We start from the raw sequence: 20,216 nt of genomic DNA on the forward strand, positions 1-20,216 counted from the left end.
CGCTAACAGTACAAGTTAAAGTTTTCTGGTACAGAGCTGAGGCGGTGCGTCGACCAACGATATACACGAATATCGACATTGGCTGAGAGAGTGTAAACATTATAAATTATAAATAAATAAATGAGTCCCGTTCCGTCTGCAGCAGCGTTAAGTTCGAAGACACACCTCAAGTCGCAGTCGCGCGCCTACGTGCCATTATTTCGTGACTTTCGAGTGCTACAAAACGCGGCCAAATCGCATAAAAATAGCAAAAAACGTTTCCACACTGAAACACCAAAAGTTGTGAACCGCTCTCTTCTGTTTGTTAAATGTGCATTTAAAATTACCCGTAAATCGGAAAGAGTTCTAATTTCCCAGTTCAGTTGTGAATTGTGCCAATCAAAAATATCGAAAACAAATTTTTGAACGCTAGCAGTGCATTCGAATTTGAACACATTGCTGCTTACTCTACACTTAAATTTATTTGTTGTTATTATTATTATTGTTACCGATTTGAATGTCCGAAAATAAAGGTATCATGCTTGCAAAATCTATGCAAAAACACGCTGGACGTGCCAAGGAGAAGGTAAGCTAACTGTGTAAATACTTAAATATATATATATATATATATTAAATATAATATATATGTATGTATATGTAGTAATTTTGAGGCAAGTGCTCGGACACATTTTCTAGGGCGTGCTGCACAGTAATGTAGCACAAACCACCCTCCACCACCCATCTCCAACCACTTCAACGCTCAACTGTCATACGGTTTTGGGGTCGTGTCCCTGCCCCATTTCCAATGAAGCATTTTACTCTCCATGTCCAATTAGAAGCTCTACAAATTACAACAGTAAATAATTTATATATATTTGTAAGAAAGTACAATCAACTTTAAGTACTCCTGGACATACATACAATTAGTAGCACATGCCAAGCAAATAAACCTTTCTTATAAAATCAGTTCACAAATCACACGCAAGATTTGTGGCTTAACAGGGGTGTTCCATTGGAGTAAAAGTTAAAAGTAAACTCAACAGAATATGAGCCAACGCCACCTGTCGTCTCGTTAGGGCGTTGCAATGGGAAGCTCTTCACTCTGTCTATGGTGTATGTGTGCGTGTTTGAGCGATCAAGTTTCTGGCGCTGATTTTCAACGCTTAAAGTTTCGTCTCTGTCTCTTTTGTGTTATTGTTGTTGTTGCGTCTCTTGTTTAATCTTTGCCGCCATCGTCGTAGTACAAGTGAAAGTTTGGCGCTTGAACATTGGTCCAGGAGCGGCCGCTCAACTTTAATGTGAATGTCAATACACACAAATACAAACACACACGCACACACATCTATAGAGATTTACATGAGTGTAAAAAGCTGCAGTTTGACCCACTCGTCGTCGTTGGCACGTCGCATGGCGTTGTCTTTCTTGTAAACAAGTTTTCGGGCAAAGCAGCATTCCAAACGGCAACCAGAAAATGCTGTAATCTAAGCTCTCCGCTGCTGCTGTTGACTGATGCTTCTTCTCGCGCAGTCTTAAAGCCCATTACTCTAGCTGCTTCTATTGATTTGCTTCTCCCTCTCTCTCTCTCTCTCTCTCCCTCCCTCTCTCTTCCTAGCTGTCTCTTTTTTTTTTGTCTTGGCATTTACAGTTGGATTTCTAAAGTTCGTTGGTATTTTTTGTCTGCTCTTTTTGGATGCGCAAATGCTTCGCTCGTGTTGATTGGTCATTAAACTTGAACAAAATTCTTCTGCGGGCCTTCGGTAAATGTCGCCATTGCACTGCCTGAGAATCTATTTTCAAACCAGAAGTAGCCTTTTAATTAGGCATTCCTTGACATTTCCTGGAAAGCAATTAGAATAGATTTCACATTCGTTAAATTTACGCTTTTAAGCTGCTGCAATTGTAAAACTTTAAATAGCGGAAACTAATAAGAAATTGATTCTAATGTCTGGACGTTCTAATTTTGTACTGTAATGTAGAAACACAAGTTTCTATGTACTAAATTTCAAAGTTTTTACGTGAAACGAGCCAAAACAGATGATGATGATGATGAGGAAGAATTGTCTATTTCATAATTTTCTAGTGATTTTATTTTTAAAATTATAGACTAGTTCGTACTGAGCACGTTTTGGGTGCCCGGCGCTTTGTATTTGCAGTGTGTGTGCTCATTTCGGTAAATGTACATTGTACAATATGTAATAATCCCAGAGAGAGACAAAAAGTGGGAGACAGAGAGAGAGAGAGAGAGAGAGAGTGAGAGAGAGAGAGAGAGGCAGCGAGAGAGAGGCTGAGAAACGGAACATGCTATTGTACCCCAGCAAAGAAATCAAAAGACAAGCACATTTTCTTTAGAGAAAACTTGTCAAATCGAAATACACACATTCATCGCATAACTATAAGATACAGATGTATCTATGTATGTATGTATGTATGGCTAGAGATACATTTTCATTTTGGGTGCGTGACTGGCCCAACAACGCTGGTCGCTGCGTGAAAATGTCTCCTGGCAGCAGTCAATCTTTAAATAGATGCTTCTTTACTCTCTACCATTTGCTATGCCAGATACAAATTCAAATACAAATACAAATTGAGACACAACAACATTTTGCATTCTTGTTTTATAACTCTATGCGCTAGCTGCCGTCGCCTTCGATTTTGTATACATATCGCAAGTTTTCATTTTTGCAAAAAGCGACACAACGCTTTTCTATCGAATAAGTAATTTTATTTATTTTATATTTGCGAAATTTCGCCCGCGCTACGTTGTCTCGCATTTTTGTTGCTATTTTTAAGCGCGTCCCGCAACAGCTGCCAAAATTTGCTTTTCACTTTGCTGCTTGCTGCTTGACTATCAACTGCAAACATATATATATGTATATATATATATTTACATATATTTATATACATATATATGTACATCTCTCTCTTTGTATTTCTTTGTTTGCTGAAGTGCAACAGCGATTGACATTTTATTGGCAGCTCAATTTTTAGAAACTCACAAACTTGCCTGTTGAATATTGAACTTCGTGTATGTCGTCGTCACCGTCTGCTTCTTATTTTTCTGGCCGATTTTTAAATGCCAATTGTTGCTACTTAAAAGAAGATTGCATAAAATGTCACATACACATACGTATATGTATATGTAATTGTCGAAAAGAATACTAATCGAAGCGATAGGTGACTTTAATTGAATATTTTATACATATTAAATTGAGATAAGAACTGTTGTGGGTATCTTTCAGAACTCGTGTCTTACTCATAGCTATGAGTTAAATCGAAAAAAAAAAGAATTTTTATATGCTTTTGTTGCTTTACTCGTTTATGGAGCAATAAATAATTTTTATATTAGAGTACAGTAATGCACCAAAAGCACCTCAAGTTAATACATATATAATTGAAACATGCCAAGAATTTCCGAATTTCGTGTGAGTTTTGTTTTTAGTAAAGTACGCTTTTCCCAGGCGACAACATGAAGAACTGTTGTTACAGTAATCCTAAACCACCCAAAAAGAAATCAACTTGAATTCGAATCGTGTCTTTATTTAGAATAACAAGCGCTTTTATAAATACTTGGAACCCTTTGAAAATTGAGTGTTTAGCAAAAAAAATGAAGCGCCAGCAGTCTTAAAAAAAAAATAAAACTAACGAGTCTATTTGGGTTACAACAGATAAATAAGTGTGTATTATGACGATTCGCATTGCTGGCCTATTGATTAGCAGGTGCAGCTTGTATACGCCCCCTTTTTGGGGGCGTCAACTCAGCTTGCGATCGCTTATTAAGCGATTCAATCGAGCGCAGTCTGTAAGTACTCGAATGGAGTAGGCGAGTAGAGATGGAAGTCACTGTGACAACGAATGCGGATACAAATCATGCTGACGTCCACTGATAATGGTCTGTTGTGTGTGTGTGTGTACAATTATAAGCCATTTGATTATAGGGGTATGCATGCACATACACATACACATATATTTAAAGAGGCGAGCTTATTAAAAAATTCAATTATAGAAATTGCCAACAATAATCAACGTAAAGTGACGACTGCGCAATGTGGGAAATGTTTTATTTTCCTTTCCATTTCTTTCTTGCTTACGTTTTGTTTGAATGTGTCGCGTCAGTTGTTTGATTGCATAACAATTGAATTACGTTTAGACATTTATCGGCACTTCACTTGATTTATTTTATGCAATTGTTGTCCAGATGCCGCCTCAACAACGAACAACGGACGTTTCCATAACTCAACGCCAACCAAGAAAAATATGAACCATTCGGGGAATTGATGTTGTCTGAAGTTCAAGTGTCGGCACATGAACTTTATATATATATAGAAAGTATTTCGATATACATTCATATATATATCTCATTAGTGTTAAGCTCTTTGTGCCCATTATCAACACCTTTGTGGGCGCTATAAAGCAACAACTTTATATCAAATTTAAAAACACAATGTCTATCAACAAAAAAAAAAACAAAAGCATACACAAGAACAAAAAGCAATCGCAAGTGAGCATCAACATTTTGAAGTGGCTAGCAAGGTCAATTACTGTTCGTCGTGCTCACAGGTCGTATACGTAATTTTCTGTTGTTCACTTTTTATTAGCTGCGCTCTCACGCACACCACACGCATAAGATGTGCTTTTTTCTTCTGCACAAATTTTCAGGCTCATAAATTTTGCCAAGCACAAAATATCTAGAGAATTTCCTTGACAAACTGTATTCAATGTGTTTGGAAGTCCACTCATCTCGATGCCACAATTTGTGTCCGCCTCGAATACATCAGATGATGATTCCTACCATTTCTCCAAACTTATAAACTGAATCAGCTTTTCGGCGTAGAGATTGTGTTTTCTTGTCAATTTTTGTTCATATTTGTTTTCTGTTTCTGTTCCTCCTTTCCTGCTCTGTTCTGCTCTGCTTTACATATCTTTCAAACTCGCAAAGTCTATTTACGTGACATCGTTCCTTTTTTTTTATAAGCCGCACTCGTTAAAAATGGGTAAAAAGGGTATAAGGTCTACAGACTCAAATTTTGGTATAGATGCTCTCATACGAATGACTGCTACCCCAATATCGATAAGAATGGATTACGGATAGTAATAAATGACACAATTGTCAAGTTATATCTTTCAAAGCAGAAATTAATATACCTGGGTATAGCTTTGATCAATCTAGGCACACATACGGTTTGAATATCTGAGACGTATACGACATGTGATAGTTAAAGAGTATTTACAAGTCGGGCTGGCTCTCTCGACTAGAGCATGCGTACATGTTTGTTTGTTTCTTCTTTTGATGAAATGAACCCAGAGAGAGAGAGAGAAACTCTATCCCTATTAGATTTACATAGTTGAATTAAAATTCTGAGCTGAAATTTCGCCGGCTTTTGTTTGCGGAAATGCAAAGATAGGGAAAACTCTGCCTGCCCTAGAACAAAGGCGTCAGTTAACCCAAAAAAAAAATAATAATAAGAATAAAAAAGGGGGGAAGCTGAGCGACTGACACGCTTGGGTGTTGTCCCACATTTGGTGAATGTCATACGAGAATAATGCAGCTGGCAGATAAAAAGATACAAACAGATACACGAGCTGTGTGCTTTGTGCTGGGAGCTGGATGTGGAGACCGGGCCTGGGAAGCAATTGGGTGGCCTTTGTTTCAAGCACCCTGTAAACATGATTATAAAAATATACTATATTTCTGTCTCTCTGTCTGTCTGCCTGTCTGTCTATTTGCGAAAGTGCTGTCAGCAACCAAATTAAATACACAATAGCTATACGGAAAAAACCGGTTTCCAGCTACAACTGCGTTTCAGCTTATGCAATCAACAACAACGTTTCTAAATATAAAATGCAAATATCAAACACCTCCTGGCACTGCCTCTCCGCTCCCCCCGTCTGCTTAATTGAATCGTTAAGAGTCTGCTAATCAAGTGACAAAACTTTCTTTGGCTTTCGCTAGCTCGTCGCACCCTGACCATCTTTTGCTCTCCCTCTCTCTGTCTCTTTTTCGCCGACAAGCTGCTGCAAGAATACTTGCAACAATATTACGTATACGCTCCAGCAGCGATCGTTTGCCTAATTTCGCTTAATTGCTACGAGCTCAATTTTATTCGGCTTTTATTTGTTACGCTCGAATGCATCGCAAGTTGAATTCAGCATACACAATTCACATACAAATTTAGCATAGTTCACAAATCGGTTGGCGAGCTTGGATTGGTTGGATGTTAGAGATGGAGGCTTAACGAATCCGCACCTGGAGCTGCCCATTTAAGCAGCGGCTCAGAAGTGCACTTCAGTGTGGGTGATGGGAGGGGATTTATGCAACCTTCGCGTTTTGCATTGTTGCACAACCGCTGAACTGCACTGCACTGGCAGCAGCAATCAGGGACAATTGTTGGAGTGCAATCATAATGCACTAAATTCGAACCACGGCCTGACAGTGGTCTGTCTGACAGAGAATTCCCATTCTGAAGGTTGTCGTCGTCGTTTTCAATTTGCTGAGCGTTGAATTGCTTTATGTAACCAGCCGCCAGAGTGGCAGTTATCATCGTTAATTTCAATGAGATTTGCTTAACGGCTTTTACTACGCCTGCGGTTCGTTTTACTAGATAATCACGTGGCAAACAATGCTTGGTTCTTTGAAGACTTGTTTGCTTTAATTGTAAAGGGAAGTCTTTCCAATTTCGTATATTGAAGGCGATTTTCTAAATTTCTTTGCAAATTTTTATCAGAGGAACTTCGATATAATTTTAATAAGCAGACAACCTTAATTAGCCCACTTAGAGCGCAATTGCGCAAGTCTTTAATAGCATGGTATTTTTTGTTCTTTTAAAAGCGCTATTTATCACTCAACGGGCTTATCTGTATTTAACTTCTTCAATGTCAGCATTAGATTTATTTAAATGACTTTTTCTTCATAATTTTAATGCGGCTGTGCGTTTTTTGTTGTATTTTTATAGCTTTGTAGTTGCTAGTCAGGCCTACATACAACAAGTACAAATTTGCTGCACTCGAGTCGAATAATTTTAGCGACAATTCCAATTCCAAAACCAAATGCAATTTGCAATGCATTTGGCTAACGCAATTCCAGATACGCAACAACGTAAATGCAATTTGAACATTTCAATTCAATGTAAATAAATTGAAATTGCCAATTGGCCCGCTGGCTGCGTTGCCGTTTGCAGTTGACTGGGCCCAAAACACGCTCAAGTGTGCATGTGTGTATGTGTGTGCAACATTGTTGCTGTGCATTCACACACACACACACGCAGATACGGCGGCCTCAGGCGTTTGCCTTTAAATTGCTTGCAAGCCATTTGATGGCATCGTCCAAGTAAAAAATATGTTTGCGCAATCCTTTGCTGAAAAACAGTCAGCTGAGCCTTCAATAATTAAGAGCGGTTCACTGACTTTGTTTTTTTTTTTTTTTTTATGATATATGTATAATATATATATCTGTATTTGCATAAAGAAAGGTGGAGGCGGGGCATTGAAATTGTTAATCAGTAGCGATGCGTGCCGACGTCAACTTGTCTGTGTTTTGTGGGCAACTCTGACAGCGAAATTTTCTGACACGGCATGAAAACCATACAGCTTAACTGTACACATATATCCATATACTCTCACACACACGCACACACACACACAACATAATTAAGCCCGTGTCTGACAAAGTTTTTATTATGTATGAACGGAATCTTTTTGGCACACTTTTTGTCCATCTGGCAGCGTGGAAAGCGCAAGATACAGATACATAGATACATATTCTTAAGTAGTTTTGCCCATGATGGCAGCAACAAAAATAACTTATTCGCTTATCGGTAAGATTTGCTTTTGTGGTAGTTTCATAACTGTTAAAAAGTTTCTTTACTGTAATGGTATTTTGTGTTATCAGCGCCAAACTAAACCAGACCACACCAGAGCGAGTACTTGCGAACCGTTGGGCCATTTCCACTTATCTGATTGTTATTAAACATTTATTTTTATTTTTTTTACTTCAAGCCAATTTTAATTGTCATGTCATAAATATTTTTTTGTATTTGTTTATATACAGCTACTGCAGTCGAGTTCGAATACAATATAATGATTAGATTTTGAGTACAAGTTGCGATGCTGTTGAAATTAATGTGATAAGCAATTGTTGAGAATGGAAAGTAATTATAGCACACATGTCTATATATCAATTTTGATAATTTGAGGTTAATCACATACATTCTTTTTAAAACCTCAACCGATGTGCATAAGGTTTGTGGCAAAGCTGTTCACACGCCTCGAGTTCGTCGTAAAGTTTCTCAAATACTTACTTTATACTTTATATATAAGCATTAATTGACACTGCTAATACTTGCCATTGATTGGTATATAATAATTATAAAAAACCAGACAATTCTCAATTGCACTTATTCAAGTAACAATCAAGATTGATGTTACAATTGTTGTGTAACAACAGAAACTAACATGTCCATTGTAATCACTATGAACTCTCAACAAATTTATGGCGTTAACATTCCGAAAACAATTCTAACATTTTTTTTTTGGTAAACTCCCAGTTCGACTATGGCTATCTGATGCTCTTGACCCGTTTTCCACAGTTCAGCAAACAACAACAACAAATCTACAAAATTGTTATCCATAAAGTTCATCTAAATAGCGAAAGAAAAAAAATCATTTGTATATTTTTTGTTTACTCGTATGTTCGATTTTAATGGAGCGTACTGTTTGATTGCTCAACGTTTTTTTTTATTCCAACGTCACGTGCCGTTAAGTACATTGATTTTGATAGTTTGATATCTATGCAAATCACGTGCCTTGCCATAAACATAGCAACAAAGCCTCTCAATTTAGTGTCTCAACCTGTTGCGGCTCGAGCTAGAGCCAAGTCAACCAGCACTTGGCCAGATCTTCGATTTGCGCGGCGTTGTTAAACGGCGACGGCGACGGCACAGATAGAAGATCGCAGAATGACCTGAAAATGTGGCACTAAGTCTCACTAACTAACTAACTATAAGTGACACTCTGTTGGTTTTTCGTGGCCCACAATGATGAGACATGTGCTAAGTGTGAGCTCATGACTTGACCGCATTGCCACCTGCCGGCCAATAACAAACAGGGCAACAAAAGCCAAACCCAAAGTGAGACATGCAAAGTACCTGCTCACATACCTGATACATACTTATCGGTATATTAGATATATATATATATATTCTCAAATGCTTGTGATTGATTAGCATGGCTCTATCATATGCATATGCCTGGGCACGATCACAAATAACTTATATAATCAAGTCTATACGGTTATTGTCCGGCCAAAAATTGTGAACACAGATTTCGAGCTCATTTGTGCTGCCAAAATTGAAATAAACAAAAGCTCAATATGCACAGCCAGAAAAACGATATGTTTGTGTTCGTGTTTGTGTGTGTGTTTGTTCTGCGAAGATTAACTATAAGCTAATTAGCTTTTTGGCACATGAATTCAACAATTTTAAAGTGTTTTTGTTTTGAGTTCTTCAGACGCACGCAAAATGAATTTGAATTTGAATAAATTAACTTTATATATAATATTTGTATAAATTTTAACAATTGATTATATGTGAATATAAGATTTAAAATATCGCTGTTATTGTCTAAAATTGTAACCAGTTTTGAGGTAACTTTTTGCTGAGTGTAGACTTGCTTGTTCTATGTGTGCTTATACCTAGATACACACAAATCAACATGTGTGTGTATAAATGTTCTGGCCTAGTAAATTCTTTGCAGTTGGCAAAAATATTTGCATTTCTTATTAGCCAACACAGCGAATCTATACTAGATGCAAGTGTGTACATATTGTAGATAAATATATACATATATACGTCATATACATCATGTACATGAGAATAATGCCTCTTTGCATATTTGGAGCTGTGTAAATGCAGTAAACTGATTTAACTATGCTAATAGCATTTGACTGACTTTTGATGAAGCCAAACAAAATCACTTCAATGGTGTGACCCGAGTAAATGCGTAGTGAAAATCAAACTAAATGTTTTTTGAATAAATAGAAAACGTGTAAAGCTAATTGCAAATAGGAATGCAGAGCGGCTTAGATAAACAAAAACAACAACAGCGTAACGAGCTAAAAACCAATTTAATATAAAAGAAAAACAAACTGTTCAAAAAGAAAAGCCAAACAACAGCATTTTACAACTGCTGAAATTCAATCAAATTCAACGAACGAATATGAAAAAATGCAGATAATTATTAAATGAAATGCCAAGAAATGTTTATTAATCGTAGCTGATGTTGTTTTCGTATGCTGCCTTTCAAAATGCTCACATCAAGCTTAGACAGGTTTTCCATTATTTTATGCCACTATTAACATTAACTCCATATGTGCGAGCTTGTGAGTATGTGTGTGAGTCTCTGTGTGTGTGAGTGTGTGTGTGTGTAAATGACGCCGCCTATTTCCGTTGGGGACAGTTTTTGTTAATTGTTTCTTGGATATATGCGTACGTTTGTACATTTAAAATACACAAACATCAACAGGTTGGCCGCAGACTGCTCTTTTCTGTTTAATTCTTTTGCCTTACGTAACTTACAGTTTCCGGATTAAAGACAAAGACTCCAGCACTCCATTCTCCAGAATGATATATGTGTGCGATTTATTGTCATTTATCCACTGCCATAAGTGATTTTTTTCTTTTTTTGTTTTAGTTATAACTGATGATCGTAGATAAATCAAATCAGTGGCAGTCGAGTGCAAGAGAGAACGTGAGAGGCTCTCTAGCATAGATAAATATTGGTTATTTTCTTTGGGCATTTGAGTCGAACTTTCTACAGAGTTTCACTTTCCACTTGCTTAAGCTTTAAGCGATAACGTCGCATCGAATGCGAAAGAAAGCCCAAACGCAGCGAAAGACTCAAATATAGAGAGTACCGATAGAGACAGAGAGAGAGAGAGAAGAGAGGAGCGAGAGAGACGGAATATGCATTAAAAGAAATTATGCAAATGAAGCCAAAGTTGAAAACGTCGCATAAATTCGAATACGAATTCGATTGCGCAATAAAATACTTTTATTTACATACATTCATGTGTACATATATTATAGATAATATATACCCTGTACACAGTATATATAGGATATGCTCTTTACTGCTGTACTCTCAAGCGATTCAAAATGCGATATATATGTGTAAGTCATTTAAAATTTATAGACTCCTATCTTTCTAGTCTTTCAACTTTCATAACTTCGTCAAAGCCCACAGGGAATTCCCTACTTTTTCGACTTTTTGTTGTGACTTTTTCATTAGTTTGTAGTCGAGAAAAAAAGGCGATTTTTGTAGTTGTAACGTAGCCCGACAAAATTTCTAGCAAATTATTATTAATGGCTATTTACTAACACGATATACGATCTGTTCTCTGCTTGTTGTAGATTGCTTTTGTTTTTTAGCACGTTTGCTGCTAACTCGAACTGATCTAAGGCTAAGTCATATGACTTACTGACTGACTGACTGACTGAATAGCTGGCTGACTGTGTGCTTTGAGGGTGTAGAGGGGGCGCAGGTGGGCTGGGGCATTTGGAAAACCGGTTACTGCCCACAACAAAAGCTTTGTGCTGTCACCAAATCGCAAGAATCGGGTTATTGTGCACACATATCGAAGGAGACTGCTTCGGTTTTACCGCTAACCGCAGGCAACAAGTTGTAAGTGTGCTTCCATTGTAGTTATAGGTTAGGTCTTAAACACTCGCACACACACATACATATGCACTTGGCTTGCATGTCATTAAACTAGGCAGCACTTGTCGGCATCGGCAAACGGCCTCAACTTTTCCGCTAGGCGGGCGAGTCAGTCGTCAGAAAAAGGCGTGGCGTTCACTAGTGTCTCAGCTCTGACACCGATCCGATCCAGTCGTGGCACATTTTTCATACCCATTTCTCTTATTTGCTCGCCTCCACCTCTCTCTCTCTCTCCCGCTCACTCGCTCTCTCTCTCTCTCTCTCTCTCTCTCGCTCGCTCTGTACTCACTTGTCTTTGCCGGCGGCGGCAATTTCTACAAAAGTTTTTTGTTCACAATTGTTTTTGTTGGCGCTGTCTGTTGCCTGTTTATGTTTAATATTCCCTTTTTTTCTCTCGCTTGCCATGCTCATACTTGTTGTATCTACAATAATTTCTAGTTTAGCTGGCGTTGCCATTTTCAATACCCTCGACAATGCAAACGGCGGGGTATATTGTGAGTTCCATTTTATTGCAGCAGCTATAGTAAATGACGGAAACAAACAATCAGACTTTCGACTAGAAAATCGTTTCAGCATTGACAAAGTGTTGGTCATAAATAATAATATATATTTCATTTTTTGTGTTTTTTAAATGGTAGCTCATGGTCGTTGCCAAACTTTATCTTGGCTTCTTTCTCTTTTTGGTTTGGCTGCTGGTAGATTGCTTATAAACTGGGCCAACGTCTGCTTATATGCGCTATATGTATTTATACGCCAGCTAACCCCCATCCCCCAATTCCTATCCCCTACAACCACCCGCCTTTACAATATGTCGACTGTTGCACTTTACTTTTGTTTGTTTGCCCATCTCGCCGATCTTATTGTTGTCTACTCTTGCATATATTGATATTTGCTGCACTTTTTTTTTTTTTGAAAGTTGAATTTTGCAGTTACAAGATACTTATGCATCTGTTGGTTGTTGTTGCGGCTCTGATGTCATCGCTCCGAGTTTAACACTATGTATGTGACTCCTCTGTAACGCCCACAGCTTATACGCCCCTATAGTTGAGCTCTGCGTCTGGCTCAAAGCCAAAAGCTGAGCCCACGGTTTTGTTTTTATATTGGTTTTCTTTTTTGTATACGCACATGTTGCATGCGTGGAATTGGCCAAAAAAGCAAAAGTTTTATTTCACATCTTTTATATGACTATACTATATATAGTACTCATTGGGTACAGATACATATACGAGACAGCCAGCGAGAGATAGCACAAAATTGTTTTAAAATAAATGACACACGCTAGGCAGGTACATATATATATATATATATATACTGTATATATACAAATATGTGTCTTTGATGACGCAAACTTGCTCGGCGGAGACATTACAAAAATAATAAAAATGAAGAAGGACGTTTGCCTACTGGTTGGTTTGAGATCGATCTGCTCGGCGGAAGTGGCAACGGTTGGTGGTGCCACGATAACCACAAACAAAGTCCAATCATGCGTCCATAACGCAATCATTATATCTATTCATATCTCTCATTTTGCATACAAGTTGGGGCCAGCTGAGAAACTAATTGAGAATGAAATTGATAATAAATTTGTTTGTTTGTGTTAATTAATTATAAACGTTTGGGCCATGGCAACTACATTATAAGCCCTAAACGCCCACAATCTGCAGCAGATTGCTGCACGTGGGCATAAGCCAGTTATCTCTATATATATTTATGTATGTGCATGTAACTGCAGTCGACGATCGACTAATTCAGGTTAACAATAACAATAAAAATAATATGAAATCAAAAAAAAAATCATGTGTACAGTTAACTCTTGGTTCGTTCCTGTTGCTTTTGCCGGTTTTCAGTTACAAACATGGTCATCAAATGCGTCAACAAGTTGCTGGGAAACTACCCACAATGAAGTATTTTCTGTTCGTGTGTGTGTGTGTGTGTGTGAGGTGGTCAGTGTATCCATAAAAGGCTTTTATGTGTGTGAGCTACACTTGTTGAATGTGACCATAGATATATTACATATATATATATATATATATACATATATACGTACACTCTACACAAAGTCGCTAGATAAGCAGAGAATTGTACCAATCCAATTAAATATGACGATTTGTATATATGTGGACTTAAAGCCGATATCAAATACTTTTGCAAAGCCTTTGCCATAATCAAGTAAATAAAATGATTGAACAAATATACATTTATCTTTGAGATTAACCTTTCTATTTATATTCAAGGGAAATTTTTCTTTTGCAACATTTGTTTTTCGATTATGAGTTTTACTCTTACATCAATTTACGTTGAGTGCTTAATTTCATATGCATGGCGCATAGGCTCACATGTATGTATGTATGTGTGTACGTATTTATGTATAATCATTCATCACGTTGGTTTGTCAGCATTTAAGGTATCGTTTCCTATGGAGGAAGTACAAAACGACTCATCCACTCCACAGTTTTTGGCATGTTTTTAGCTAACGTGACCCACGAAGCAGATGAATTATCTTAACTGTTTACATAAGTCTATATTTTCGTATCTGTTGAGAATGCTGATTTCTTATCTATTGTCTGGTCTAACAAATATTTGCTTAAATCGTGCTGATTAGCTTGAGACCTCCATGGAGTTAAATAGACATGATTTTTAACGTTGCGTATACGCAATGTGGCGCAGCATGCAAAGCTGATACAGAAAAGAGCCTACGCTCTCTCACTCCCACTCTCCCCTCTCTCTCTCTCTCTCTCCCTCTCTCTCTCTCTCTTTGTTTCTCCTTGCAGCTCGCAGAGCCTCATTTATTATTTGTTTGCTGTACATTTTGGTGGGGTCACATTTGAGGCGTGGGCGTTACTAGAAACTGTTACAAGGTTGTGTCAGCAATTGACAACTTATCAACACGTCCCCCGCCGCCACTCTGACAAGAGCTGCTACATTCTTAGTGCTTGTTAAATTTCGTCTTGTGGCAAAGTGTTTAGCAATTTTCTGTCGTTTTTTTTTTGTAGTCTTTTTGTTTTTGTTTTCAAGTATCTGCAGCCACAAATTGACCGGAGGCAGCGGTCCGAATTGCGTTCTTAACCCCAATCGGACGTGGACTGCCATGTGGCAACAGATTTAGCACTCTGCTAAGTTTTATACTTCTCTCGTCTTTTACTTTTTCATCTTTGTTGTCTTTTCTTTGCTATGCTATTTTTTGCGAGTTGATACATGTAAAAAACTGAACAAAAACTTAGCCGGGCCTTTGCCCGGCAATGCTTGCCAAATGATTTTTCTTATTTATAAATGCGCCATTAGCTGGCTGTGTATATGTGTGTGAGTGTGTGTTTGTGTGTGCTGTTTGCTGTTTGCTCTGCGAGTGTTAAGTGTAAATGAAATATGTTGCCACTACAGTGGTAATTGGGCTAAGATTACGTGGTCGGGCTTGAAGTACAACAATCAACAGCAGCAGCATCCCACACTTTGAGCCACTTTATCAATGACCTTGGTGTGCACACCCACATCGAATCAAATTTTGTACACCAATTGCTGGTTATTAAATTCAATTCAATTTTCCATCTGTTGCAGATCCTACAAAACTTGGGCAAAGTTGATCGCACTGCAGATGAGATCTTTGATGATCATTTGAATAACTTTAATCGCCAACAAACAAATGCCAACAAACTACAAAAAGAGTTCAATAACTACATAAGATGCATACGCGGTAAGTCGTGCAAATATTCAAATCTTCATAGTCAAGTATATAAATAATTATATATATTAATCTAATTGACAGCCGCACAAACCGCCTCAAAGTCGCTAATGGATGCTGTTGTCGAAATCTATGAGCCACAGTGGAGCGGCTATGATGCATTGCAAGCACAAACTGCCGCCTCGGAGAGCTTGTGGCTGGACTTTGCACATAAATTGGGTGATCAGGTGCTGATACCGCTCAACACATACAGCGGCCAGTTTCCCGAGATGAAGAAGAAGGTGGAGAAACGCAATCGCAAGCTCATCGACTACGATGGCCAGCGTCATTCGTTCCAGAATCTGCAGGCCAATGCCAATAAGCGCAAGGATGATGTTAAGGTAACTTAAATATATTTTTATATTTAACTGACAACTGTTTCTTTACTCATAAAATGTAATTGTAGCTTACCAAAGGTCGTGAGCAATTGGAGGAGGCTCGTCGCACCTACGAAATATTGAATACGGAACTGCACGATGAGCTGCCCGCCCTCTACGATTCGAGAATATTGTTTTTGGTTACCAATTTGCAGACACTGTTCGCCACGGAACAAGTATTCCACAATGAAACGGCCAAGGTAATAATAATAATAATAATATGGTTATTTTATATACGCACTAAAGTTATTGTTTTCAATTTGATAGATCTATGCAGAACTTGAGGCAATTGTTGATAAGCTAGCCACAGAATCGCAACGTGGCTCAAATACGCTGCGCAAACAAACAAGTAAGCAGTTGGCTTTAGAATGTCTATTAATATTTTATATATATATATGTTTATAATATTCCCCTCATAGTAAATGCCATTAAGACTTCGAGTCCAGTGCAGTCGCCAGTGAATAAGTTGAATAATGCAAATGCCAACAACAGCAACTATCAAAATCAGATAACCACAAACGGTGGCTCCAGTCTGGCCAACAGTCGTAAGTAGCAGATGCCCCAATAGGTTTTATGGATACACTTGCTATCTGTGCTGAACCTATTTTCGTTTCTTTTAATTATTAATTCTTTGATATTTATGAAATTTTACGCATTTACGTTTTTTATTTCGTTTATTTTTTCGCTTTTTCCCCTCTATTTTTGATTGATTAAAACACAAAAAATAAAAATTATAAATTGCTCAAAACTGTAAAAAAAATTGCATTACACATCGTCAAAGTGTAAAAAATTTTCCCAATTCGTAATTTTATGTATAAAATCCCCCGCAAAAAAGAACTCAATATTATACACAATATATAATATATATGTATATTTTTCATATATTATCCTATTATGCACCTATATTATATTTTGTATGCAAAATTTTAATACGAATGATTTTTTTTTTAGTTTTTGGCAATTTATAAATATTTTTTAGTTGTCGCCAACTAATTTTGTTAACTTTTTGTTAAAATTATAGCATAAATATGTAACAAACATTCCATTTGCTAAGGGACTTTCAAATAACGAAATTATTTTCTATTGTATTTTGTACAAAGCCTGTAAATACATATATACAAATGGAATATTTATTTAAAACGGTCTGGTCTATAATTTATTCGATTTATTTTTATGCAAGAGGCAAAATTCGAAAATGTTAGATTAGGTTTTGCAGACAAATGTGGCCCAAAACAAATGGAATGTTGCATGTTTGATGCTTTTTCTTTGAAATCTGACAAAGTCTATCAAGTATCTATTAAAGTACCCTTAACAAAAATGCATGTGTTGAGTTATATATATATATTTTTACTTTTTTCTCTTTTTTATGAATTAAAATGTATTGTTTTTGTTGGAATGATGCTAACACCCTAAAAATATAATTAACAACAACAACAACAAAAAATACCACACATTTATAATAAAATAAAACAAACAAACATACAACCAAATCAAATATCAACGTATAAAACAATACCAAAAAAACACATACATATAAATATAAATAAAAACCAAAAACAAATAGCATCATCCACAAGCTCGTCAATGCTTGAGCCACGATTTGATTCAGTTTCTTCAACGCCAGAGCCGACGCCAGAGTCGGCACAGCTTTCAGAGGCGCCACACAGCCCGCAGCTAGAGACAGCCACAGCAGCAGCAGCAGCAACAAATGGCACCACAACAACAACAACAACGAAGATGGTGGAGAGCATTGATTTGGGCAGCCCGAATGCGAATACAACGCTAACAACTACAACAACCAAGACAGAGGGAACAACAACCAGTGAGGGAACAACAGATGTTAAAGAAACAACAACCACAACAATCACAAAAACAACAACAGCAGCAGATGTGACCACATTAAATGGCAACAACAATGAAATGGCAGCAAATGAAGCGGGAGAAGCAGCAGCAGCAACGACAGCAGCAGCCGCACCACCCACCATTAATACCACCAGCATCAACAGCACCACAATCGCAGCCAAAGAGCCGGGCAAGCAGCCGAAAGAGCTGCCGGATGGTGGTCAATCGAATGCCAATGGCAATCCGAGTTCACTCGAGGAGCATAAACAAAAGAAATTAGGTAAAGAAACGACAACAATAAACACAAATACATCGCACTCAGTTATTACTACAGATACAGAAACAGTTAGCCGTAGCAAAAATCAATTAGTTAATAGCCAAACTGTTGTTAATAAACATCCTAATAAAAATCCCTTCGACGATGATGACGAATGCATCTACGAAGTGCCCATGGGTGAGTACGATCGATACTCGAAAAATTATGAAAAAAATATGGGTCTGTCTGTGCATTACTCTATATCTCTCTATCTCTCTCTCTCTATATATATATATATTATATATATATATATATATATATATTAATGTATGTATATATCACTTGTGTGTCTGTCTGTGGCCAACACCAATTCACTGAATAATTAATTATATAAACGTCTCTGTAATTTACTTATCTATCGCGTCAAATTGGGGTATCTGATTTGCGCCGGATCCAGCCAGTCAATATTGTATATTGTTTCAATTAAAGCTTCAGTTTCTGTTATATGATGTCTGTATCTGTATTTGTATTGTTAACCGCAAATTTGTAATACAATGGACCAAAAAGCATGTGCGCGTTTCAAGGATATCTAAATATGTATATTTTATACTACTTATGGGTCGATTCTTTGGCACTCATCCAGCCGATTGAGTCCTTAATTTGCGGTGCCTTCTCATTTGAATCATTACGAAGCATACAAATCAAGTTGAATTTCAAAGTAAACAGTGTAGTCGAAACTTAAAAAAAACGGCTAAAATTAAAAAATTTGTATTGGAACTTTTTTGACAGACAAAATTGTTCACTTTGAAATGCACTTCTTTCGTTCCTTCTGTAAGGAAGCACATCAATTCATACAACAATTTCATGCATTGTTTTTATTCTTATATACTTTGCTTATACTTACATATATATCGTTATCATTCAAAATGCAGTTGGGCTATATACATATGAATTATAGTAACTTCACACACATGCATATTTTATTATATATTTTCGTAGCAATTATTTGGTAATTACTGGTTGCAGGTGGCTAAAGCAAGTATATTGTAGGTTTTTAATGTTAAGTCGTCCTTCACTCATTTGATCACCATCACCATTTCAAAATAAAAACACTGCTTGCACGTTCGCTGCTTAACTTGTGTATTGTATTCTCGATGGAGCTGTTGCCGACGAAATACTACCAAAAAGCTACCACCTATTAAAAACCGACTAACCCATGCAGGCTGCGAAGTTTTATATATTTATGAACGAACAACACGTATTAACAGAAAGTTCTGTTCCTGCTTTGCGTTTTTTGTGCACTAAAAATTGAGTTATGCATATCTATATATATATATATTTTTGATGCACATGTTAAACTATAAATAATAAATATTCTGATTGATTTGATTTGAGTGAATTCACCTTTAAAATTGAACTGGCATTTTATTCATAGATGCCAACACCGCTGATTTGCCACCTGGTGTGCTATATCGCGTGAAAGCGACCTATGGCTATGTCAAGGAGGATGTCGATGAGCTCAGCTTTGAAATTGGCGATACCATACGTGTCATTGAGTACGACGATCCCGAGGATCAGGTAAAACTATTTTCGTTACACACACTCACACAGCTGCTGTTTGCCAAGAATAATATTTATCCCATTTATGTTATACGCATGCGCTAGTTGCCCCTCTAAGTGCTATGTGATAAGAATTTCACTACATGTTTGTATTGAATGCAGTTTTTTATTAACAATTTACAGGAGGAGGGATGGCTAATGGGTCAAAAGGAGGGCACAACCGAGAAGGGACTGTTTCCGGCCAACTTTACGCGTCCCATTTGAACGGCTGACGCGGCGACGATGACGGAATAAATGCAACAACTAAAACAACATAAAAGAACAACACCAACTACCAAGAATAAGAACACCAACTTCAACCCCCTATTTTTGTTATACTATTATATACCACAATACATTTTACATTTTACATACATTATACAAATTATTATGAACGAACTTAAAACCTTTCGGCCAAATTTATACAGAGCGCTGCGACAATTTTTATTTTTTGTGTCCATATGAAATTGTGACCTTTTGTCAAATTTATTGTTTGGATAAATTTTAATATGTAATTTGTATTCGTTTGCAATAAACAGTCTTGTATTTGTTAAAGCAGTGCTTCCAAACATTATTATAATTATTATAACTATTATTATTGTTGAGAAATGATTGCACACAAAAAAAATTTTGAAAATGTTTCATGAATATTATTTTCCTAGTTGTAAGCTTAATCAAAACACAAAAACAAAAACAAAACATAAACAAATCTAAAATCATAAAACATACGCATACACAT

General features: G+C 37.0%; 1 protein-coding gene across 5 annotated transcripts; it reads left to right on the forward strand.

Moving 5' to 3' along the window:
* Nucleotides 1-127: 127 nt before the first annotated feature.
* On the forward strand, nucleotides 128-20,057 carry LOC6559413 (myc box-dependent-interacting protein 1). 5 transcript variants are annotated; one of them, XM_032735646.1, is made up of 9 exons: nucleotides 128-565; nucleotides 15,241-15,376; nucleotides 15,449-15,744; nucleotides 15,810-15,980; nucleotides 16,048-16,129; nucleotides 16,200-16,325; nucleotides 17,345-18,076; nucleotides 19,314-19,456; nucleotides 19,622-20,057. In XM_032735646.1, exons 1-9 carry the CDS (start codon nucleotides 497-499, stop codon nucleotides 19,700-19,702), a joined length of 1,836 nt encoding a protein of 611 aa, XP_032591537.1. In that variant the 5' UTR covers nucleotides 128-496; the 3' UTR covers nucleotides 19,703-20,057. The 5 variants fall into 5 exon arrangements, with proteins under 5 accessions (XP_032591537.1, XP_032591538.1, XP_032591540.1 ...); XM_032735647.1 differs by having other exon boundaries at nucleotides 17,345-17,902; XM_032735648.1 differs by having other exon boundaries at nucleotides 153-565; nucleotides 17,405-17,902.
* The last annotated feature ends 159 nt before the right edge of the window (nucleotides 20,058-20,216 follow it).

The sequence above is a fragment of the Drosophila grimshawi genome, unplaced genomic scaffold (assembly GCF_018153295.1).
Source record: "Drosophila grimshawi isolate 15287-2541.00 unplaced genomic scaffold, ASM1815329v1 contig_1367, whole genome shotgun sequence".
NCBI classification, from domain to species: domain Eukaryota; kingdom Metazoa; phylum Arthropoda; class Insecta; order Diptera; family Drosophilidae; genus Drosophila; species Drosophila grimshawi.

Bases quoted from the DNA above. Each gene is read 5' to 3' on its own strand.
- LOC6559413 (XM_032735646.1), top strand. From the start codon at position 497: ATGTCCGAAAATAAAGGTATCATGCTTGCAAAATCTATGCAAAAACAC. The intron at 15,377-15,448 runs GTAAGTCGTGCA...TCTAATTGACAG, and splicing joins CTACATAAGATGCATACGCG to CCGCACAAACCGCCTCAAAG. The intron at 19,457-19,621 runs GTAAAACTATTT...AACAATTTACAG, and splicing joins ACGACGATCCCGAGGATCAG to GAGGAGGGATGGCTAATGGG.